We start from the raw sequence: 25,319 nt of genomic DNA on the forward strand, positions 1-25,319 counted from the left end.
TAATTTACCACCGCTTATTGGTCTAAAACATGTGAAAAATACGTGTGCTGCGATCCCCTTAAATTTGAATGGCTTTTAGTACTTTTGTCTTTTATTGACTTTTATCTGATTATGCATGCAAAAACACATATATTGAAAAAAAAATTTCAAAAAATTGCTTGGGAGATAAACTACCAACCATTAATATTTAATATTGTTTAATTAACGAACAATTTGTTCTTTTAAAAAAATATAGGTACTGATTTATAAAACATAAAATTAGTAATAATTAATAACTGACAAGTTATAAGCAATTGTAGAAGATGGTAAAAAAATTCGAAAAATGATTCGGTAGTACAGATTACTACAAATTATTAGATTAAATATTAATACAATTTGTTATTCAGTCATGAATTTTATGATTTGGATTTTGGATGATTATTCGATAGTATAATTATTCGTTACCGCCCATCACTATAATGAACTTATAACTATTATATAATGAACTTTACTGCCGTGTGATCAAACTGTTGTCTGTGATGTGCATTGTGCACAGTGACTGTGTAGGAAATGCATTCAAAACGGTCACACTGGGACATGGTTTGCTATTCCAAAGACAATCATCTAAGACCGTGGTAACAATATAAGCAGTTCCTCCATGACTCACGACCATGATTAAAGATATACAGCAAGCTGGTACATCGGCATCTATAACCATAGATTAAAGAATAATATGTCTATAAGCCGTGAATGAAAATATGAAATGACTATGTAGCAAAAATTAACCAGTAGCCGTAGCCCTAGCAATTAACCGATTATAGAAATATAGGAGTAAAATTAGTTATAAATGTCGACAAATATGGTTGTCACAGATTAAATGAAAATGTTCATCTAATCTGTGGTTAATTTTATCAGCTGTTTAATGAAGTAACTTGTAAACCAATCTGAAAGTCTGTGGCGAGTGGCGACTGACCACGTACATAAAGCACCTACCCACCCACCCACCCGCGCACTCTGGTGTTTCGCCTCAACAGGCTCCGTGACCTGTGTACCAACGACTAAGCTGGCGAAGTGCACCGCTACACTACTACAACTGTCTGCCCAGTCAAGACAACCGCATATCACCGTGATACATAACGAGGCCCGGACACCTGACATCGGCCGGTCATACTTTTGTCCCTCTCGCCAAAAGCCATTCATTATATCTTTAATCGTGCTCACGGTTGTCTTACCATCATGGGCAAGCATTTCGACTATATAGTCAGACTGTCAGAGGTCAGACAGTAAAATAGTACCATAGAACAATAGTCCATACAATATACGCGAGTCACGTGACTAATAAATTTTTTCGTCGTGGCAGCACTGCTAGCTGCGGCACTGGCGGTCGAATGCTTCCAACGCCACCTGGCGCCGGTTGTGATTTGTGTGCACTGAGTGGCGTGTCTAGTGCTTTGTTTTGTTGCTTACTTTTTCGGTATGGAATAATTTTTTTTTTGTTTGACTTATTAATAAATAAGTTTTTTGCGACATTTAAACTTTCATTTTTATATTAAAAATATCATATCATCAAATTTGTGAATGTGAAATCAATTTATTAATAATAATATTCAAAGTTTTCTTGGTTTCATTCATGTCATTTGTACAGTGCTCAGCGATATTGTAGTGAACATATATATATACAGCATACCATCATAAAGGACGACACCGCGACACGGGAGACCCAACCACATAACGATTCTATTGATGAATTAACTACCACGCCCTCTACAAGAAAAATTACACCCCAAAACACAATTATTGGAATGCAGGACATGTCGTTTACATTCCGAGACCAAGTGTCCGAGTAATCGATGTTGACATGTGACAACGTCCATTGAACGAGTTCTCTCATCTAAGCTCCAACTGCTTCGAATACAGATATTGAGCAGCTAACAAATAACAGACTTGTCTAATTTATTGTTGGCTGCTCTTTTATATTAATTAGTTTTACCTTATTTTTGATAATATGTAAGAATAAGCTTTAATAATGCATAAGTGTGTAGTGTGCAGAAATTCTTCTTTGAGGACCAGGTACACTCGTCCTGAAGTTATTTATCATACGTGAGTATCTATTTTTTTTAGAAATTCACTCGCTCAAACCGGTTTGAGAAATATGCACCTGAATTTTTGCACTTGTGTGATAATTTTAAACTGGTTTAGCCTAGCGAATTTCCACTTTATATTTATTTTTTTTGTAAATTAGTAATTATTGTATTCGATATTTGATTTAATATAGATTTCCTAAGAATGAATACAGAAAAAGAAAATGGCTTAAAATGTATGGCATTGGTCGTTGTTACGATTGGCATCGTATATGTAGTGATCATTTTTTAGAAGAAAACTATAGACCAGGACCAAAGCGATTTTTAAACAAAAATACTATTCCCCAACCCTATAACAAAAATAATGAAGAAAATGGTTTTCCTTCTAAGTAATTCTTCGTTATCTCTAGTTAAATTTTTAATTTTTAATATTTTTTTTATTTTTATATAGCTATACTAGTACTACGCAAAGTAATGATGTTGAAATGGACAATAATGAATTTTTACCAACAGAACAAAATCATTTAAGGTAAGTTGATAAAAATTGTATTTAAAAAGATTTTGTTTTTACAATTATTTAAAAATACGATTCCAGCCTTATGATGAAAATGGTTTTGCCTATAAATAATGCTTCTTGATCTCTATAGTTAAATTTTTCAATTTCAATAATATATATCTTTTTAATATTTAGTTATACCACTCAAAGTAATGATGTTGAAACTAGTACTAATGAACTTTTACCGAGGGAACAAAGTTGTTTAAAGTGAGTTAATGAAAATTTTACTAAACAAGATTTTGTTTTTACAGTTATTTAAAAATATTATTTTCCAGCCTTATGATGAAAATGGTTTCCCTATAAATAATGCTTCTTGATCTCTATAGTTAAATTTTTCAATTTTAATAATATATATCTTTTTAATATTTAGTTATACCACTCAAAGTAATGATGTTGAAACGAGTACTAATGAATTTTTACCAAGTGAACAAAGTTGTTTAAGGTGAGTTATTGAAAATTGTATTAAACAAGATTTTTTTTTTACAATTATTTAAAAATACAATTCCCCAGCCCTATGATAAAAATGATTTTCCCTATAAATAATGCTTCTTGATCTCTATAATTTAAATTTTAAATTTCAATAATATATGTTTATATTTTTTTTATACATAGTTATACAACTCAAAGTAATGATGTTGAAACGAGTTCTAATGAATTTTTACCAAGTGAACAAAGTTGTTTAAGGTGAGTTATTGAAAATTGTATTAAACAAGATTTTTTTTTTACAATTATTTAAAAATACAATTCCCCAGCCTTATGATAAAAATGATTTGCCCTATAAATAATGCTTCTTGATCTCTATAATTTAAATTTTAAATTTCAATAATATATGTTTATATTTTTTTTATACATAGTTATACAACTCAAAGTATTGATGTTGAAACGAGTACTAATGAACTTTTACCGAGGGAACAAAGTTGTTTAAGGTAAGTTAATGAAAATTTTACTAAACAAGATTTTGTTTTTACAGTTATTTAAAAATATTATTTCCCAGCCTTATGATGAAAATGGTTTTCCCTATAAATAATGCTTCTTGATCTCTATAATTTAAATTTTCAATTTCAATAATATATGTATATATATTTTTTATACATAGTTATACAACTCAAAGTATTGATGTTGAAACGAGCACTAATGAATTTTTACCAAGTGAACAAAGTTGTTTAAGGCGAGTTATTGAAAATTGTATTAAACAAGATTTTGTTTTTACAATTATTTAAAAATACATTTCCCCAGCCTTATGATAAAAATGGTTTTCCCTATAAATAATGCTTCTTGATCTCTATAATTTAAATTTTCAATTTCAATAATATATGTATATATATTTTTTATACATAGTTATACAACTCAAAGTATTGATGTTGAAACGAGTACTAATGAACTTTTACCGAGGGAACAAAATTGTTTAAGGCGAGTTAATTAAAATTTTACTAAACAAGATTTTGTTTTTACAATTATTTAAAAATACATTTCCCCAGCCTTATGATAAAAATGGTTTTCCCTATAAATAATGCTTCTTGATCTCTATAATTTAAATTTTCAATTTCAATAATATATGTATATATATTTTTTATACATAGTTATACAACTCAAAGTATTGATGTTGAAACGAGTACTAATGAACTTTTACCGAGGGAACAAAATTGTTTAAGGCGAGTTAATTAAAATTTTACTAAACAAGATTTTGTTTTTACAGTTATTTAAAAATATTATTTCCCAGCCTTATGATGAAAATGGTTTGCCTATAAATAATGCTTCTTGATCTCTATAGTTAAATTTTTCAATTTTAATAATATATATTTTTTTACTATTTAGTTATACCACTCAAAGTAATGATGTTGAAACTAGTACTAATGAATTTTTACCGAGGGAACAAAGTTGTTTAAGGTGAGTTATTGAAAATTGTATTAAACAAGAATTTGTTTGTGCAAATTAAAGATTTAGAAAATTGGCTTGTTATGATGAAAATGATTACATAGAATCAGAATTTTACAGAGAGGTACAAAATGCTGTTATAAACAATTTTGAATCACCAAGACGTTCATGTAGAAAAATCAAACTTACGACGACTAATGAAGATATGAGCTATGAAAACATGCCGAGGCTCCAAACTGAACGATTTGAGAGGCATGTTCCTACGTTCATTGCCAATGAGAAAATTCAAACAGTCAGTGACATGGTTGTAGTACCAGTGTTAACAACTACTAAGGTAATAATAATATAAAAGAGTCTTATAGTCAATTTTCTTTTGAGTTCCTAAAATGTATTACAAATATTTTAAAGGGTACTGCAGTAGCTTATTTGTAAAATATTGTTTCAAGTACAAACAAGCTTTTAAATAGGTGCCTCAAGGTTTGGTGATTATTATAACTTATAATTTTTAACTATGTTAGGGTTGATATATGTTTTTGGTTTGGTCAGAAGTGTATCGATTTTGAATATACCATCCCAATAGTATTTTGGGGCAGCCAATTATCCCAGCATTGAATTTCTATTATTAATGTTAATATTTTGTCTTTCATTAATAGTCAAAAAAACAGTATTGTAATGATAACTGATAAGATAAATGCGTTTATTGACTTTAAATATATTTTTAAATACTAATAAGTTGGTTTCTTCTGCAATATAGTTTTATTTTGTGTGAAATTGAAAAAAAACTTATGTCTTGATATTCCAAATTATTGATATCTCTATGACTAGTAAACAAAAAGTTTTTTAAATATATTATAAAAGTTCATTGGCGTTAAAATCATTTAGTTTCCGATAACCCAAACACCCAATGGCCGTGGGCCATTAATTATTAAAAATCAAAAATTAATTCAGCTTACTAAAAAGCATAACAATTTATACAGAATAATATAAATTAACAAACTGATAAACAAATGATATTAAATAGGCATGGATTCAGGTGGCTATGAGGGCTCAGGCCTCGTCTAAAGCCACCAATCAAATTAATTTGTATTATTAATAACTTAATCTAAAATAGATAGGTATAACCAATTTTTTCTTTTGAGCTCCCCCTGTTTAAATGTTCTTGGTTCATGCCTGATATTAAACATATAGTATACATTATATTTTTTGAAGCAATAATAATATGATTGATTTAATTTACATTTATTCTAAATTCAATACAAAACTTACTAAAAACATAGTGCGGTCCATGTTCTATACCTTGGTACTGACTTGGTAGAATTAAATTAATATTACTCCTAAAATGTGTATTATAATATTATGGACAGAAGTAACACTACTATTATTATATCGAAAGACAATTTTACAAACATTCAATATATAATTAGTTTTAAAATTATAAATGTTGAGATGATCATAAATAAGTTTTGATGAGAGGAGTATTGGCTAGCAGAGGAGATATTTTAATGAAGTATTAATTGTACTCTCTAATTTTACAGTATGAGAATGGTAAGTACTTCTGAAAGGGTATATACCATAGTTAATAAATGACTACTAAAGTTTTATTAATTTTTTAATGTGAATGTTCCATTTTATTCGCTCATTGAGTATAAGGCTAAATGTTTAACTTACAATCTTTTTTGCTTTCTTACACAAGAATTTTCTTACAGAACAATATTGTTACGGATATCCAAGGAGATCTGTGCACAAATAAAATATGAACACTTGCGAACTAATTATTACTTTCTATATTTAAACTTGAAAAGAAAACTAACAATACATTTAACAAATTATATAATGTTTTATAAAATGGTCTGACAGTAATAATGTTCCGGCGAGAATAAAAATGTTCTGTCTACTACTCTAAAATCCAACTGCCACGGCTTGCTATACGAGCCGTGCCTATAGCCAGCGCTTACCTGGAATTGCTGTCACAGCAATTCCTTCCAGACAGTCGCTGTCGTACAATATTATATTATACACTATTATAATCAGGGGTTCTTAAAAATATTCATCACTAAAAGTTTATTTTATTCTGATTTTTTTATCTGTATTTGATTAATAAATTTATTCGATTTAAAGAAGTTTTAGAGGAGTACTTCTTATTCCAAGGTATTCTAACTTTTTATGAAGAACTACAATATTTGTAGTGTAGAGTAGTATACTCTTTTTTATACTCTGTTTACTCTTTTTTTTTTTTGGAAAACTCCCTAAATATTAGTTTAAGAACCCACAGATTCCTGCCAAGGTATGGTGTGCGGGTTTCAGGGGTTATGGGCCAGGTTTTATGTCACAAACTATTTAGTGTCAAGGTCCTTTGTAAATGAAAGCCAATCTTCTTTCCTGAAGTTCCATTTCACCACTGCAATCAAACCTTATCAGTGGTATTATTTTAGGAGTTTTATTAAGGTACCTATATACTATATTTAAATATATATATTATTTAAAGTATTTTTTTTTTTTTATAAATAGAACTGTAGCTGTAAATATTTGTTAGTATGTAATGGTTACAATAATATTACATAATTATTCTTTCATGACAACTGAACATTTTACATTAACAAGGAGAATTTTTTTCCTCATTGATATACTTTAATGTGTAGCTCCTGTATAATGATACTATAAACCAAATTTTTTTTAAATATAGAATCATTTAAAATCAAAATGGCCAACTAATAACATCCGAGGCTATTAATACTTAATTGTATCATAATATACGAATAAATATGTACATACAATTTGTAAATACTTATATCACTAAAATATTTATTTACCTCATATTATATTTTAATTTGTACTTTAAAATTGTCAATAACTAGCTGTTTCTAATATTCAAATTTTTTTCAATGAATCATATGTTTAAATTTTAAGGATCATACTTTGGGAAATGGACCTCGCTGTTCTGTTAAAAATTGTCTCAACCGCTATTCGAAAGATCTTAGTTTCTTTGGCTACCCAAGTAATTTAACACTCCGGAAAAAGTGGATTGAAAGATGCGGATTAAAAGTTGATGATCCAACTGAAAAAGTAAAAAGTAATATAAGAGTATGTCGTGTTCATTTTGACAATGATTGCTTCATGAATACTCAAAGAAAAAATAGATTAAAAACTGACGCTGTTCCTACATTATTTTTGGCCAATGGTAAGAAACAAATTAATAATATAAACAATATTATACTATAAGCTTCCATGCATTAATATAAGAAAAAAGATAAGGTTAGGCCACTCTATTTCTATGTTTAAATTATTCATATTATATTCAAATTCTAATTTTTGAAATATTTAAATTCAGTTAAATGACTTATTTTAAATCCTTGAGATTTTTTTGTACCCCTTAAGGATTATCTTGTGACAAAACAAACTTCTGTTTTTCAACTAAGAATTTTAATGTATTTAAATTTTAAAATAAAAATTCAAGTGAGTAGTTCTTAAGTTAAATAACTTTGTGTACTAAAGATAATATGACTATGGTTATGGGTTAAGTGGATATGGGGGCTTAGACAATTTGAATAAGTAAGTGACTATCAATATAAATAATTTGTAAAAATGATCCAAGTATAATAAATATTACATGTAAGTAATATTGTAATTTATATTTTTATAAAACCATTTTTAATTTGGTTATTATTCTTAAAATATATAATATAATAACTCGGAACCACTCATTAGAATTTTGATTTAGATACATCATCATTTTCAAAAAAAATCATCTGCTATATAATTTGTAGTAAAAAGGGAAAAGGTGGTTCTCATTTGAAAAAAAAAGAATCTTGTACCACCATAGGACACTCCGTAGGAAGATAAAATATATCAGAAATTTTAAAATATGGTCTTTATAAACGTGCTAAAGGAAAAAGGAGGGTTGAGCATGATTACAAAACCACTATGTATAAATGATTATAATAATATATAATGTATATTTATACCTAAAAAAAATAATAAAAACTGATTACTTATTTATTTTTTAGTTCCTTTTATTAAATACATATGCATAATTATTTTGGGTCTTTAGTCGCCTCATGCCTGGTTTATACCTAATGAAAATAAATAGTTCAATTTCTAAAATATGATTTATAATTTTAACAGATGTAATAGACGCAAGAAATATTCCATCAACAAGTTTGGCTGTCAATAGCGAGTTTATTCGTGTAAATAAACCATCGCCTATTGAAAGTGAGATTTATCGTTTCAATAAACGATCACCTGTCAGTAATGGGTTTATTCGTGCAAATAAACCATCTTGTTCGTCTACAAATTATGTTGCACATATGAATTCTAACGAAACTCCGTTATTTGTTTATATTGACTCAACTACTCGTTCTGCTAAGGTTTAAAGTATAATATATTATATTTAACTAGGTATAAGAATAATAATTTTCTTCTTTTCTTTTATCAGCTTTCAAGGCCACGGGAGGCCCTTAGCTATGAAACAAACTTCCTTCATTTCCCTCTATCTTGAGTTACTTATTTAAAATAGTCATCCCTAGTTGTCTTTTTTCTTGTTAACCTTGCAACAAAAAATAATTTATGCTATCCAAAATATTTTGTTTTTATTTAAAATAAAAAAAAACTAATGGTAACAATACACCTATTACCTAGGTACCTGCACATCAAAATATTAAATATTAAATAACAGAAAATAATATTATGTATTTAATACATTTTATTTCAAAACCACATACAATTATAGTACAAAATTTAATTTAATTTTTATTTAGTCAATTCATTTATTACTTTTTCAGTACTGATTTGCCAATTGGAATGTAATGTACAAAATCCTAGCCATTTTTTTGTACTATTTGTTTACTAGTTACTCATTAATTTTAGTAAATCATTAAAATTTAAAATTGCTACTTTCATCTTGCTTAACAAAAAATTTTCCTTCGGTACACCACTCGAATTTGTAATGTTTTGAGGATTTAACAAACGTTCTGGTTTCAAAGAAAAGTTTTTTCTAACAGCAGTCAGGGATTCATTGATGTAGATGTTTTTATTGTAGATTATCCATTTTTGTTTTTCTATAAAATCATTAAATTGTACAATTATAATTGGATACGATCCCATTTTGGTAGTTCTATGAAAGCCTAATGAAATATTTTGTTTTAAAAATTCGATATTCAATGATTTTGCAATGTTTTCAAGTATTTTGAATACATTTTCGTTATTTGTAGTAGGGATACCTTGAATTTTAAAAACACTATTGCATAGAAGATAAATACCGGTCATAAAACTGATAAGCGATAATGCAAGCTATACTATATAGCTGTCCGTACACAATTGAGGTTGGATTAGAACTTATTTTAGTATTACATTATATATTTTATACAAACATAAAAGTAATTTATTTGATTTTGTTATTTTAGGATTTTAATAGTCACTGTTCTATACCCGGATGCATAACTAATACTATTGAAGAAGTTGAAGATATTTCCCTTTTCGCACCACGAATAGTAATTTTTTTAACCATTCATAAATATTGTTTTAAAATAATTTTTGATGTCCGCTCATTGTAGTTTTTATTGCTTATGTTTTAGGAAATTGTAAATGAGTGGAGTTCAATTTTAGGTTTTGATTTAACTATAAATAGTATTGTGTGTGAAAGGCATTTCAGACCCCAGGACATACTTCGTCCCAACTTATTGGTAAATGGTGTAAATTCACAATTAAAGATATTAGCACCTCATGCTTTGCCAGTACCAGTAATGAATGCTGTGCCTGAATCAAGAACTTATTGTTCTATACCTGGATGCGCAACTAATACTTTTGAAGAGGTTGAAGATATTTCCTTTTTCACACCACAAAATGTAATTTTTATAACCATTCATAAATATTATTTTAAATTAATTATTGATGTCTGTTCATTGTTGTTTTTATTGCTTATTTTGTAGGAGGATGCTATAAATGAATGGAAATTAAGTGTAGGTTTCGATTTTACTATAAACAGTACTGTGTGTGAAAAGCATTTCAGATCTGAGGACATAGTTCATCCCAATTTATTGTCAAATGGTTTAAATTCAAAAGGAAAGTCATTAGCACCTTTTGCTGTGCCAGTTACAATAGCGACAATGGTAGACAAACCATTGAAAACATATTGTTCTGTACCTGAATGCATAACTAATACTATTGTAGAGGATGAAGATATTTCTCTTTTCGCACCACGAATAGTAATTTTTATAACCATTCATAAATATTGTTTTAAAATAATTATTGATGTCCGTTCATTGTTGTTTTTATTGCTTATTTTCAGGAAATGGTAGATAAGTGGAGTTCAATTTTAGGTTTGGAACTGACTGTAGACAGTGTTGTGTGTGAAAGGCATTTTAGACCCCACGACATGCTTCAACCCCTAGTAATGATCGATGGTGTTTGTCAAAATGTCAAATCATTAGTGCCTTTTTCTTTGCCATTGCCAATGAATGCTACACCATTTATAAAACAATTAGAAACTAATGATGTGCCTGTATTGAGGACATATGATGTTAAATTCAAAAGACCTAAACCTGATGAACTGTTGTGTACAAAAAGAATCAAAAACCATGTACTAGGTATGTAAAATATACTTACAAAAATTAGTTGATATGTATGTGATCAATTATCCAAAAGTTATTATATTTCTATATTTTATAGATAAATCATTATCCACTACCGATAATGACACACATGAATACAATACAACTCCTGATTTAGATCCAACATTAAAATCAAATACTGAAAACTCAGTTGATTTGTCAATTGTGAAAATTGAGCCACTTGATGATGTGGATTTAGAAACAAATTTGGAAACAGAACCAGAACAGCTACTACCAACTTTAGGAACAGAACTAGTTGAAGATGATGATTTACTTCCATTATCTTCAATTGATGATTCTTTATCAATATCATTAAAAACACTAAAAACCATTTCAGCTAATAGTTCGTTGTCCATTACCTTGGAACCAAAAGAGAATTCTAAAATAACAGAACCACCAGCAGATTTATTTTCAAAAGTGTCTCCTAAAAATGCTTTATCTATTACTTTACGACCAAAACATAACCTCTCCTTGACCACAAATAATAGTTCTCCATCTGTTAGCATAATACCTTGTCTTCCATCCACTGCGAGTAGTTCTGAGTATAATGTATCACAACAAAGTTTGTTGCAGTATAAACAAAATGCGACCTCAACCTTAAAAATGCCAGATAAATTGTCTTCTAATACTGTTGAAATAAAGATGCCAGTAATTTCAGAATGTGTTTCATTAGCCGTACAATCAGATACCGATGATTCTGATTCATGTATAGTAATTGATGATGATGACGATACTGAAGAATTTATAGAGAAAGATAACGGATTCATTTATGAAATTTCTAAATGTGTTGAACTTCCTACTGTATTTTGGAAGAGTGAACATGATAGATCACGAAATTCAACTGATTTTTATCAAGAAGACGATTTGTATGAAACTGTAAAAAACATTAGTTTTAATAATAGCCTTATGCCAACAATACAAACATTTGGAAAGAAATTCAAATTTAATAGGGCTATTAAATCAAAGAATGAATTACAAAATCTTTTAGACAGAATAGATAATGTAGAAAAATGTAATGGTTTTGATTTAGTTATCGATGACAATTGTATAGGTTATTATGACAAAATAACAGAAGATGTTATTTCGTGTTCTACCTGTCAAAAGAAATTTCAAGAATTGCGCAAAATGACTGAATCTCAAACTAAAACTACTGAAATTCTTGAACAAAAAGTGAGTTTGCTGGATGTTTCTAAATCCTAACATAAAACACTCATTATTATAAAAATTATTAATAATTTTTTTTCCATCATTTTAAGTCATATTACATCTTTGTAACAAAATAATATATTATTTACTATTGCTTATCATTATTTTTAAATTGTTAACTTTTTTATGATAACTTTCATTTTTATCTCCATATTTTAAAGTTGAATGATTTTTAGAGTACTTAGATATATTACAATTGAATTTTATTATAACAAATAGTTTATTAATCTAATATTAAAACTTAAATTAACGTAAGTGGAGCGTGACATCCTTACAGGCTATAGAGTTCTACACGATCTGGTCTAGACTGGTCCAGTTTTTGTGTAAAGTAATTTTATGTGGTTCGGTCCCCTTATCTAAAAAAAAAAAAAAAATTCTGGTCTAGTGATCTTACTGTTTTTACTTCTAATTTTAAATGTCAGAGACAGAGATACCTAATTTAAACTTTAAATACTTATAAGTTATAATGAACAAACTGCTGGTTTGAAATTTAATTTTTATAGATCATAATACCCTGGATAATATTATGATTTGGAATATGAAATTAAAAATGTATATTTTATTCAAAAGAGTAAAAAAACCTTCCTATAGTATACAACTAACAGTAAAAATATTGTTTTGTTTATGACTTTAAATTATGTAAATTAAATATTTTCAAAACTGTTTGTTTTCTGAAAGAATGAGTGTCTTACATTAAATGGATAAAATAGTATATTTTAATTATATTTTATTTTACAGATCTCTGAACGGACAGCAAAAGTGTTAGTACTTAGAGAAAATATGGAAAATAATAAAATAAATCCTACCCCTACAGAATTACGACCATTCAGCCTTATAAATTCTATGAGTGTATGTCATCGTTAATTGTATATATTAATATTGTATTTACTATTTATCTATTTTTAATTTTATTTATTAGACATTTTTACTTTGATTAAAAACTATAATTGTAAACCATGAACTGTTCTCAATTTTTAAACTAAGTTGGGAATCCTGTAATATTTATACATGATATTCTGTATTTTAAAACAGAATCAAAATTTGTATCGTTAAAAGTCTTATTAGATTTATTTATTTAAAGTTTAAACACACCGTCCCAGAGGGTTAAAGAGTTGAGTTATAGTTATTATAGTTTTACAATAGATTATATTATATCTTGGATCTAAGTATTGAATATTATTTAAACAAAGAAGATAAAAAAAAAAGCCTGTAGGTTTAACTAATAATTATATTACTTATATAATTTACTTAAATTGGCGTATTAAATGAGTAGATTATATATTATTGTCTTTATTTTCTAAATTTCAGATATTAATCATAAGTAAAGCACATACTTGATTGGGTCTTGAGGGGAAAAAGTCTTCCCAAGCCACTCTATTTATTTGTAGAAAACTATTTAGGTAATATCTTTCAAGCAGTACTAAACTGTTTTTACTATAGTAAAAATATACAAAATTCTTATTCTTATTCTAATTCAATTTATTTCCCCCCAGAATGGTATAATTCCTGCAAACAAAAAGAAAATATTTAAGTTTTATAGACGAATTACTACTACTTTATAGTTTATACCATATTTTTAACAGTATTGATAAACAATCTATATTGTTACATCTTACACGCAGTGACGCTAAATTCAGTTAAAAACGGTGGTTCTTCAAAAACTTCTTCGTTCAACTGTTCAAGAACCATGAAAAGCGCTAAAATATTAAGATCATCAGATCAATATTTGTTTTTTTTCAGACCGATGTGCTTCATAGATACAACACATTCATGTAAAATTATTTTTTTAATGATTTTTGAGTAACCTTGGAGTAAAATCACCTAAAGGCTATTACAAAATTGATAGAGAATAACAACATTTATGGGTTATAGCCTATTTTCGAATACACATTCCTTCCCACTTCATGTATACTTAGGACTGTCTCAAAATAGGTATGGTTAAAATGAAGTGTTTTTAAAATGTTATATGCAAAGTAAACTTTAAAAAATTGTTGTCCAATAATGGAGCTGTTTTGGAAATTACGTATTCGTGAAACCTTTTACGACTGGAACCATTTGAGAACCAATTAACCAATAAACAATAAATTGATGGGAGCTGTTTGCATTGCACCACATTTATACTATCACTGAATGGATGATATTCGCTCCACTCAAAATCAGGGAGTTGTAAGCACGCCCTTAATTGCGCTTTTGGTGCTATGCACTTTTGTCACACAAAAGTTTAAAATAGGGGCCCCAAAATGTGACTCGCACTTGGGCCATTTTATCTCTAGTTGCGGCACTGAAAACTACTGTCCAAATTACATACTCATAGCTTCAGCGGTTCCGGCTAGGCGATGATGCATCACTCAGGACAAGTCATTATATATATTATAATATACTTTAAACTGAAGTATAAATACAATTTTTATAATAGTAGATAATAATGAACATTTACTACAGAGATAAATTTATTTAGATTTTGGATTTCCTATATTATTATATATAATATATTATTATATAATAATATAGGAACCGTAGTTAACATACCTTCTAGTGTCCCACAAGGAGGCCATCTAAGTCCTTTACTCTTTATCTTATTCATTAACTCAATCAGTTAGTCGATTACCTAGGCTAAATTCCTGCTCTTTGCTGATGATATCAAAATGTATTTGAATTTTAATTATATCTCTTGTTCCCTGACTCTGCAACATCAACTGTGGACGAATTCGCTCTGTGGGCTCAACGTCTTAATATGAGTTTGAACTTAGCCAAATGTCATATTATGACATTTTCTAGACGTCACAACTCAGCACTTTACTCTTACTACACAATGGCTCCCCTCTCAATCGTGTTTTTACTATTAAAGACCTAGGTATACATTTCAGCCCATCTATCGATTTCAGCCACCATATTAATGTTACCACCTGTAAAGCGCTGAAAGTCTTGGGTTTTATAAAGTGCAATATTAAAATGTTTAGATCTGTCCGTTGTCTGCGTACACTTTACCTATCTCTTGTGCGCCTTATTCTTGAATATGGTATGATAGTTTGGCACCCCTACCTAGTAAAAGACCAGCTAAGACTCGAAAGAGTCCAAAATAGGTTTTTATGTTATGTATCTTTCCTACTCAAAATCGAGCATCCTCAGCATGACTACTCGTCCGTGCTTTTAAAATTAAACATTCCTACGCTTTCTTCTCGGCGTTTTGATGCTTTATTCAAAGCCTACTAGAATACTAGATGGATCAATAGATGCCCCAGATCTTCTTTCCTCCATTAATTTCCGTGTCCCATCCTACCCCTCAAGACATCACACACCCTTTCATATTCCCACTCACTCCACCTCCTACGAATAGGAATAACCATCCACTGCACCGTATGCTTCGTTATGCCAATAATGCTATGTAATCTAGTCTATATTTATTTGCCCCTTTTAATTGTCTGTAAACTACTATTTTAATAATGCATTTTGTAAACTATTCTAATTTAAGCTATTTATTGTGATACTGTTACTATTCTGTTATTGTTCGGATACTTTTTGTAATTGCCGTTTGGCGTAAATAAAATAAAATAATATTTAAATGGGTAATATAAATATCTACACAGTTTTAAATATGATTACGTAGGTTAAATATACTAAAAGTCGACTAGAACTATATAGGTAATATCAAGGGATTTATTTAATAAAAAATTAATGTGAGAAATTATAAACTTAATGACAATTTACATCACGCTATGCATGGACATAACCGATCCGGCCAGGGCCGTATTTAAGGGGGGCAGCGGGGACATTTGCCCCGGGCGGCCGATTTTTGACACATTTAGGGAGGCGGCCAAGCGCCGGTGTATATATTATATAGATAAAATTTTTTTTTAGTAAGAATTTGTTTGAGTATCTATACTTGGACTTTTTGCTTTGCATAACTATGATACGGCCATTTGGCGTCATTTACTCATTTTGTATGTTGTTACGTGTTATTTATTTGTTATTTTGACAGTAATTAAAATGATGCATCATCGTGATCTGTGTTTTTAACAAAATTTTCATAATAAATAACTATAAACAAACAATTAAAAAACGGATTAATTTTTTTCTTTTTTTAGAGGGGGGTGCACAAATATTGTTGACCCATGGCGCAAAAAGTGAAAATATGGCCCCGGATCTGGTAGTTGATGCTAGACATTGTAGGAAAAATGTACCTTTAAAATGGGAACCTAAAATAACTTACTAATAATAAATAATAATATCAAAAAAGTTTTTTTTCAAAAATTTATTCCTGCGGGCTTCAGTTTTGATCTGCATACCGGTCATCCATTGTGAGATTCCTAACCTAACGCCTAATCTACCGAACCTCTATCTAACATTGTGAATAATGGGAAAACGTTGTTATTTAAATGGAGATCTAAGTACCTATAATTTGGTGAAATTAAAAGTTATAGTGGTTAAATTAAGATTCGTGGTGTTAAAGTGATGTCATTGTATCTTTATCCAACAATGTATTGGTGTTGTTTTAACCATAATTAAGCACACGAATATTTGTATAGGTATGATTTTAACACCAAGTCGTAAATACAACTGGTGTTGTTTTAAATAAATGCAGTATGTAAAACTTTTTATGTTCAATTTGACTGCAAATAAATGTTGTTTCAACTACATAATATAAATTAATAAACCAATATCATTTTTTTACTATTTTAACAATATGTATTGTTGAACTAAAATGTTAATTCAGTTACACACTAGTGTTACCTTAACTATCCTAAACACATAATTTAAAATTTAGTTATTCAACAATTTATGAAAAAGTTAAATTAACAACTGATTTCTATGTGTGTGCCAACTACCCACACTGCACACACTGCAGCGGTGGCGGTAAAATTCGGCTGCGTTACGCACTTACACCCACAGATTTCTATACGACTAAACTGTTACTATACAACTTTCTAGTGTCCATACTATAACACGCTATATATTGTTCTATGATACTACAATTATACCAATTACCAAATGGCAAATACTTAATACGTCGTATATTGTATTGCTAGCTTAGATCATATATATATTTATAAGTTATAACTATGCGAACTATTACAAGTCCCTTATAGTATATTTTTATTATTATGTAAATATGCTATAATAATATAATAGAAGTTTGTAGAGTACATAGATAATAAAGATCGAATACTATATTATAGTATATATAATATATAGTATTTGTAAAGATCTTTATTATCTATGCTGTTTTCGCATATAACGCTCATATCAGTTAAAAAGAAAACTATTTTTATATAATAAAAATTGTTGTGTTAAATTTAATATTATACCTAATATAAATATTAAAATGTATGTATAATAATCGTATTATATTATCTCTATCTGTATACAATATACCTATATAAAAAAGCTAAGTAATTCATCAATTGAGAACGGCTGCACCGATTTTGATGAAATTTTTTGTGTGTGGTTGAGCGGATCCTTGATAATGGTATACATTCACAATTGGACACGGTAGGCCCAACCCGGGGAGGTGCTCAAACAGGGATTTTGAGATTCAGTATGGAAATGTTTGTTTATAATTGGTCGCTATTGGTCATAGGAGAAATAATTAGTAGAAAGTAGTATTTATTTATTATTGGTTGTCATTGGTTATTCGGGCAGATCAAGTACAAGCATGAATCAAATCGAATTTTCGCACATTGCCTACCAAGGTGGCTGCAGTGGCGGATCCAGGGGGAGAGAAAAGGGGGCATTCCCCCCCCCCCCCCAATCACCGTAGCTTTCCTTTGTTTTACACCGTGTTTAGCTAATTTTGGAACTTTTTATACTTTTGCCCCTCCCATAATTAAGCCCTGGATCCGCCACTGGGTGGCTGAGTTGCATAGCAGGGGGATTGCCTACTTGATATGGTGTTACACATTGTCCGCGATCCGATGTAGTCGGATTACCTACAAGGGTGGCTGAGTCGCACTTGCTGCAGCGAGTTACACCCAAAAGGAGTTGGACAATCACAATTTTTATAAGAGCTGTCATTTTTTACGGGAAACCACGGACTAAGATATAAGATATAATTCGTGGTCCGTGATAAAGGTGTATCAATTATACCTTGCCGTGATCAAATCCTATGCCGTCTTATCATAGCTCGTTTGGCAACCATACCACAGAATAACATATTCTGTGACCATACCATAGCTGATAATATGAACCATACTATCTTTAATCGTGTTCTATTCCATGACAAATTAGTTCATAATTTTGTCATGGTCTAGTAGCATAGAACAATAGTTGGTTTACTCCGTACTCGACTGTAGACAGTGACTATTGATAAAAGATAAAAAGTGATGGAGTCCACGGCACTCTACAACTCTCTGGGCCGTTGTTAATTTTCATTATAAATTTCAATTTTGTGCATTCTGTCTTAGACTCTTAGTCCGTACTTTGAATTATAATATGATTTGTATTCAAATACTATATAGGTATTTAGTTTTAGTTATTACTTATTAGTATTTTATTTTATCTATTTTTTTTTATAGTGTTTATTTTATTAATTTATTCGATTAAACTATGGTTGAAACGATAATTATTTCAGTCATAGCCATATTAATTATGTAAAACGAGTTATTAATATTTTGAATACATAAATGTTATTTTGGTAATTAAAACATTATTTTTGCCACTATGACTGGATCCTTGTTTAAAGTGATACCTAATTTAACATTCACAAACAGTTAATGATCATTTGGACCATGGCCATACATCCATGTCCGTATGAAGATTGCACTTCTACGTTCAGTCGTCCATACCGTTTGCAAATTCATATTCAACGACATCAAGGCATTAAACAATTCCAATGCACCCAATGCGATCGCGGTTACCATCGACGACAGCACTTGCAGAGACACTTTGCCGAGGCTCATCAAAATCATTCGAGATTAGAAGAACCATTGTTTTGTGATCACTGTGACCGACCATTTAACACAGCATGGGGCCTCCGCAGACATCAAGACAAAATTAAGGCGCCTAAATTACGTGACAGAACGCACCGTTGTGAAACTTGTGGCCGAAGGTTTTTCCAAGCTGATCATCTCAAAATCCATTCTCTTAGACACGAACGTTTCAAATGTGACATGCCATCATGTCCACTGTCTGAACACAAATTCAGTTGGTCGTTTTATCAACAACACTTAGCCACTCACCCCTCTGAACCTTATGTGTGTCATCATTGTAATGAACAATTTATTCGTAAGGCTCAAATAAGGCAGCATGTTACACAACACATGCCCAAATTTGTTTGTACACAGTTGGGATGTGGTAAAACATTTGCCGAGTCTAGGTATATGTACAATCATATTCAAATGTCTCATAAAGAAAGAAGATACGAATGCAGTGTCATTGGATGTGATTGGGTGTTTACGTTCAAAAGTCGTTTAGAAAATCACATGAAAGTCCATCAACGAAATGGGAGAATTGTTCCAATGGCAAAAAGATATAAAAAAAAAGAAAAAACATTTTTAATGGCTAAGAAGTTGGCTGCATTAGCTCTAAAAATCAACTAAAATGTAAGATTAAATTTATTTACATGTACCTAAATTGTATGTATGTATATTAAATTATTAATTATGTATGTATATTATATTATTAACTATGTAGTATGTATGTATATTAAATAATTAATTATCACAGTTTTTGTTTTATAAAAATTCTGTGACATTTGATTGTTAATTGAACTTAATCTTTTACACAGTGCACTACGGCAGCAAGTACTAAGTACAAACATCGTAACGTACAGTCTACTCTTTACCAACCATCATCAATTACACAACATAAGTGACTCCCATCACGCTACAAAGGGGTGGAGTAGGACGGAAAGGCACGTCTCGCCGGATGAGTCTGGTAATCGGATCACTCATTTGGGGAAATTTAATTTTCTAAAAAATATGTTATCATAGAGAAAATGTAAATTTATTTCTTAAATTAAATATTAAGTATTTATATTGTTTTATTATATTTATACTAAGAAAAATATTTATCATTTAAAGTGGAGTTCAATTAAAGTATAATAAGTAATATTTACTTCAAAAAAATGGTCTGGGGGGTTAAAAAATGTACAATGATATAAATATGTTAAATGGCTAGAAGCGCTAATGAACATTGATATGGCTGTCTCTCAGACCCACGCACAACATAGATAAATCTAAAATCACCTATTACAAAAATTAAAGAGGATAATATTTTACTTTGTATTCGACTTTCAAAATAATATTTCATATTATTTAAGTCCATCGACGAAATGGGAGAATTGTTTCAATGGCAAAAAGATATAGAAAAAAAGAAGCAAAATGTTTAATGGCAAATTAGGTGGCTGCATTAGTTTTAAAAATTAACTAATATGTTAAATTAAATTTATTTACATTTATTGATTATGTATCTCTATTAAATTATTAACTATCAAAAAGCTTTGATAAAAAGTCTGTTCTTGATTCCATATCTGATACACAGTTTTTGTTTTGTAAAAATTCTTCTTCTGGTAATCTTTGTTGAACATTAAAATTTACATTTGATTGTTGATATAATTTATTCTTTTCACTTCTAACGATATTAGAGGAGAAGTGATTTGCTTCCCTTTTTACTTGTGATACTTCGGCTCGTAGACGATGTTTGCGTACAGCTTTTTCATAAGCTAAGCGTTCATTTAAATGGACCCATTTGAATCTGAAATTCATCGTCAGTATAATATGAAATATGATAATGTTGAGGAAATTTATATTTGATATAATACACGATTACACATGATATCGATGAACTACCATTTACCTGGGTAAGTATTTTAAATTCCACACACTGTCGAAATATTTGCTACTCTTTCGGGAATCTATTCGCTTGCCATTGAGTATTTCCGCGACCATTTTGGCGACCTTTTTTCGTTCGAATTCTATCCAACCCTCGGTGAAATGTTTGGCCGGTCTTTTTTTCAGGTTCGCTAAAAACGGTACACAAGTCGATGAAAATTAAAAACTATTAAAAATGCACCATAAATAATAATGACCATGCATTACGATTGGAAGCCGGCTGTAGAAACACTCTGCCTATTTCGCCATGCTGACCCAACAGCTCGCGTAGTTTAGTTACGTTCATGTACTTCGGTATTGACGACAGGTACACTATACCTTTTTTCCGAATTCTAGGAGCCGAGTCGAACGACACTAACGATTCACAATCGCTCATGGTTTGATACAGGATGCGGTGTGTCGGACCGTTGCTAAACTTTAAAAAATACTTAATTAGTAATTACAAAATAACATTTGTGATTTTGAGTTATTAGTTTATTACTTACCTACTTGTCACTTGATTAATAAATAATAATTATTAATTATTTTGCACGTGACAAATCCTTATCATATACAATCATTGTATATTAACTATAACACGGTTTAAGATCTACAACCATGACTATAAGCACGATTTTAAATTGTTCTATGATTAAAGATATCTTTAAGGACGAATAGGTGATAAGGTGATAGGTGATAAGGCCCCTTAACCACCGATTTCCGAATGATATGGATAAAGACCATTATTAACACAGATATTATATAAAAGTAGGTACTTTAAAAAATGTTATTATATTATATCTGTGAATTGTGATCATTAAAAACCTTTGAATATTAACTATATAAAAAAAAAAGAATAACAAAAATAACAACCATTGAATACTAAAGTACCAACTTCATTAGTTGTAACCACGGACAGAGTCTATCAGAGATCTTATGTCATTGGTTTTTTTTAACGATTATGGATCGATGACATAGAATTTCGTTAAAATGAAAAAAGAACCGTTTCTTTATTTTTAACACTATGGTCCTCTAAAGTTTTTGTAAAATATGCATTTATACTTTTAATTGAAATAATTGGTATAGGTTTAATTTACAAGAGTTAAATCATTTTTTCTTATAACTACCTTTTCATACACATAAGTAGTTTAATCGGTAATCTAATGACACTCAAAAAAAAAAGAAACAAAATTGTTGGCAAACATAGTTGATTATTTTTATTTTAACATACAATCATCAAAAATTCAAAATCAGTATTATTATTTTAATTTGTTATTATATATAGGTAATCGTAATTAATTACTTACAGATTACAGTTACTTTTCTTACAATATCATAAATTTGGATTCTTTATTAGGTGCCTAAAGTAATAATGGTAAATTCGTAAATGGTATTCGATTGTTGAAATTGTCTTAGGTATGTACCTATAGAGGTTAAAAAAATTGTGCAATGTTTTGTGTTGCTCTTCTCGTAGTGGGATAAACTTGAAATTTGAACCATATAGGTATCGACATTTTCTGAAAATTATGACTTGCCTCTTCCCCCCCTCCCTAACCATGTCTTTGGAGCCGACCTTGGCCCTGCATGGTATCCCCGTATTATGTGACTTATCTTTTAATTATACCTACTGCTTATAGTACTATTGTCTATTGTCTATTTAATTAATCGCAAAATGTTATTATTACATATTTGTTTTATTAACGTAATGAATCGTTGTTCTGATCATGTTCACAATTCATAAAATATCTACATTAGTGTTTCTGTTATGCATCCGTGGCCGTCATTGTAATAAAAATAACAGTAACTAATTTTTATTGTTTTTTGTGAACTATATTCTGTTTTATACCAGGTACGCAATTAAAAAAGTAGGTCTGTTATTTACATTTTGAAAGTTGTTACTTGATAGTGCAGTTTGCAATTTTTGCTGGTGTTAAGACATATTTTGATGGTCGTAGCCCGTAGGCCATAATATGCCAATATGCCCATACTATGGATAAAAACTCTATTATCTATTAAGACGGGTATACTGTATGCACGTCGTGTGCCGTGTACAAGAACAATAAATTTTCAGGTAGGCATGTCCAACATATTATAATATCTATAAACCTTGGGGTAACTTAACCTAACCAACCAATCACAGTAAAGGATTTTCATCCAAGTACACTCGTCACTCGTACGTGGGTATAGTATAGTGAAACCCCGCTTTTATTATATAATAACAAATATTGTAATTTGATCTGCTGTGTTGGATCCATGTACACGTATCAATATCTAAATAATTTAAATATATGACTGGCTTTAAGATTTTATGACATCGGGTCAGTTATAGACAATATAGAAAAATCTATTTTAACTAATTAATGTATAGGTCCATTGCCACAATAAGCTGTTTTATAAATTCCAATAAAAATAAGTTAAGAGAAATTTTGATTTATCTACCTACATTTTCTAGTATTTTAAATTTTTACATTTTACTCCCAAAATTGTTTTGTCGTACATAAAAATATGAAATATAGAAAAAGTAAAAACAGTCAACTGCAATTTCAAATATCTATAAATACCTCAAAATATCCAAAACGTTTTATAACAATTTATAGTATGTTTAGAAAATGATACAATAAACATTTATATTATGTGAAAACTCGCCTACAGTTATTCATTTTTAAATTACAACTCGGAGGGTTCCATCGTTTGATGACTTTCCTCGTCTTTATGTTGTTTTATATTATTTATATTATATGTACCAGTCGGCAGTCTTATTTTTTACTCACCTATTCTGTTTTACTTAGATTGTAAATTTTCCTAATAATGAAAAAAGACAATATTATGTCAAAAACTGGTTTTGCTTAAAAATTATAATTTTCCCGTTTTTTTTTGTATAATATTATGTATAATACTGAGAATTTCCCCGCGACTTCCATTTAGATACAACTTGTTACTAGAAACCTTAGTAACCTAAGTACCAAAAAAAATAGTAGGTTAGGCAATAAGTGGCTCGTGTTGGAAGGCAACATCCACAGATATAAAAAAATGTATTTTTATATATCTGTGGCAATATTAGTCTTGGGCGCAAGTTGGATTAAGAAAAATCCACCTTGCTTGGGCGTATGCTGCCCATGCCTAAGGGTGCGGTGCCTCGTGCCTCAAACGTCACCCATGAGTGAAATTGCTCACTTCCCGCCCTTGTCGTACTATTTCGTACTAACCACGATACGAATAAAATCTAAATATCATCTGAATCATCATACTTTCTATGATGTATCTTCTTATAAATATCTAGCGAACTTATATAGTTATATGTTACTATGTTGGTTTCCGTATCTGGTCGCCCGTAGGTCGAGGTCATTATGACTAGTAGAGTGTAAACAGTTACTATACAACTACTATAATAGTGTTCATGGTCGACACTCGACGAGGTCAACAGCCAACAATAATAACAACTCCAATTAGTAAATATTTAATAACAGTTATAATAATAATGATAACAGTTGATAAAGATAATAATAATACAGGGACTAAGATAAATTATCTTGGTCCGTGTAATAATATTATCACAGAATAAATTTATTAATTATTAATTATTTATTCTGTGATATTAATTATATTATGCTCTTCGCTGCCGGCGAATGTGCAATGTGCATGTCGGTATCGGCACCATCCGGGTTGGACAGTCGTGGACGGTCCAGCTCTATAGTCTGCACTGTCTTATGTCTGCGGTCTGTCAGACTGTAGCAGCTTATATTTTTCTATCGCCGAGGTACACGAGAACAGACGGCAATAATAATTATCGTAATTTTAATGACTAGTATTAGTATGTGTACTAGTACATAGTATTATGTATTATTATGTCGGGGGCAAGAGTTCGTGATTGCGTTGTAACTTGTAGTTTGTAGGATAAAGATTATTGTAATTCAGTTAAATTTACTGTACGACGATCGTCGTGGCAGTCGAGGACCGTGGCTACATATTCTTGGCAGGACCCAGGAAGAGAAAAATAAAAGATGTCAAATGAATGAATGGAGCTATCTTTCTGCTATCGCGAAAACACAGTGTGTCCAACCGGTCGGAACGATTCGTGCGGTCAGACCATACTGTACTAGCAGCTTTGGACTTGAGCTGCTGTACTTTGGACTTGCGCCCGACACAGTATTTTTAAACGCGCTGCGGTAATTATAAATAGACCATCCGGTTCTATTTAAAAACGTCTAGG

General features: G+C 29.9%; 3 protein-coding genes across 19 annotated transcripts; 2 read left to right on the plus strand and 1 right to left on the minus strand.

Annotated features, from left to right (window-relative positions):
* Nucleotides 1-1,391: 1,391 nt before the first annotated feature.
* LOC132946323 (uncharacterized) lies at nt 1,392-13,259 on the plus strand. Of its 16 annotated transcripts, XM_061016256.1 has the most exons (19): nt 1,392-2,079; nt 2,255-2,449; nt 2,512-2,589; nt 2,752-2,823; nt 2,987-3,058; nt 3,229-3,300; nt 3,471-3,542; nt 3,713-3,784; nt 3,955-4,026; nt 4,432-4,503; nt 4,612-4,825; nt 7,399-7,669; nt 8,614-8,855; nt 9,891-9,977; nt 10,062-10,331; nt 10,416-10,691; nt 10,775-11,072; nt 11,155-12,266; nt 13,041-13,259. In XM_061016256.1, the coding sequence occupies exons 1-19, from the start codon at nt 2,006-2,008 to the stop codon at nt 13,164-13,166; spliced, it is 3,747 nt and encodes a 1,248-aa protein (XP_060872239.1). In that variant the 5' UTR covers nt 1,392-2,005; the 3' UTR covers nt 13,167-13,259. The 16 variants fall into 16 exon arrangements, with proteins under 16 accessions (XP_060872239.1, XP_060872245.1, XP_060872242.1 ...); XM_061016262.1 differs by lacking the exon at nt 4,432-4,503 and having other exon boundaries at nt 1,393-2,079; XM_061016259.1 differs by lacking the exon at nt 3,955-4,026 and having other exon boundaries at nt 1,393-2,079.
* A 5,307-nt stretch (nt 13,260-18,566) lies between these two features.
* LOC132946666 (zinc finger protein 112-like) lies at nt 18,567-20,273 on the plus strand. Its single transcript, XM_061016709.1, has 2 exons — nt 18,567-19,840; nt 20,026-20,273. The coding sequence occupies exon 1, from the start codon at nt 19,013-19,015 to the stop codon at nt 19,835-19,837; it is 825 nt and encodes a 274-aa protein (XP_060872692.1). The 5' UTR covers nt 18,567-19,012; the 3' UTR covers nt 19,838-19,840; nt 20,026-20,273.
* A 400-nt stretch (nt 20,274-20,673) lies between these two features.
* On the minus strand, nt 20,674-21,772 carry LOC132946667 (uncharacterized). Of its 2 annotated transcripts, none has more exons than XM_061016710.1 (4): nt 21,616-21,772; nt 21,338-21,545; nt 21,096-21,261; nt 20,674-20,993 (listed from the first exon to the last, which is right to left on the minus strand). In XM_061016710.1, the coding sequence occupies exons 2-4, from the start codon at nt 21,504-21,506 to the stop codon at nt 20,723-20,725; spliced, it is 606 nt and encodes a 201-aa protein (XP_060872693.1). In that variant the 5' UTR covers nt 21,507-21,545; nt 21,616-21,772; the 3' UTR covers nt 20,674-20,722. The 2 variants fall into 2 exon arrangements, with proteins under 2 accessions (XP_060872693.1, XP_060872694.1); XM_061016711.1 differs by having other exon boundaries at nt 21,338-21,540; nt 21,616-21,755.
* Nucleotides 21,773-25,319: the final 3,547 nt, after the last annotated feature.

The sequence above is a fragment of the Metopolophium dirhodum genome, chromosome 6 (genome assembly GCF_019925205.1).
Source record: "Metopolophium dirhodum isolate CAU chromosome 6, ASM1992520v1, whole genome shotgun sequence".
NCBI lineage: Eukaryota > Metazoa > Arthropoda > Insecta > Hemiptera > Aphididae > Metopolophium > Metopolophium dirhodum.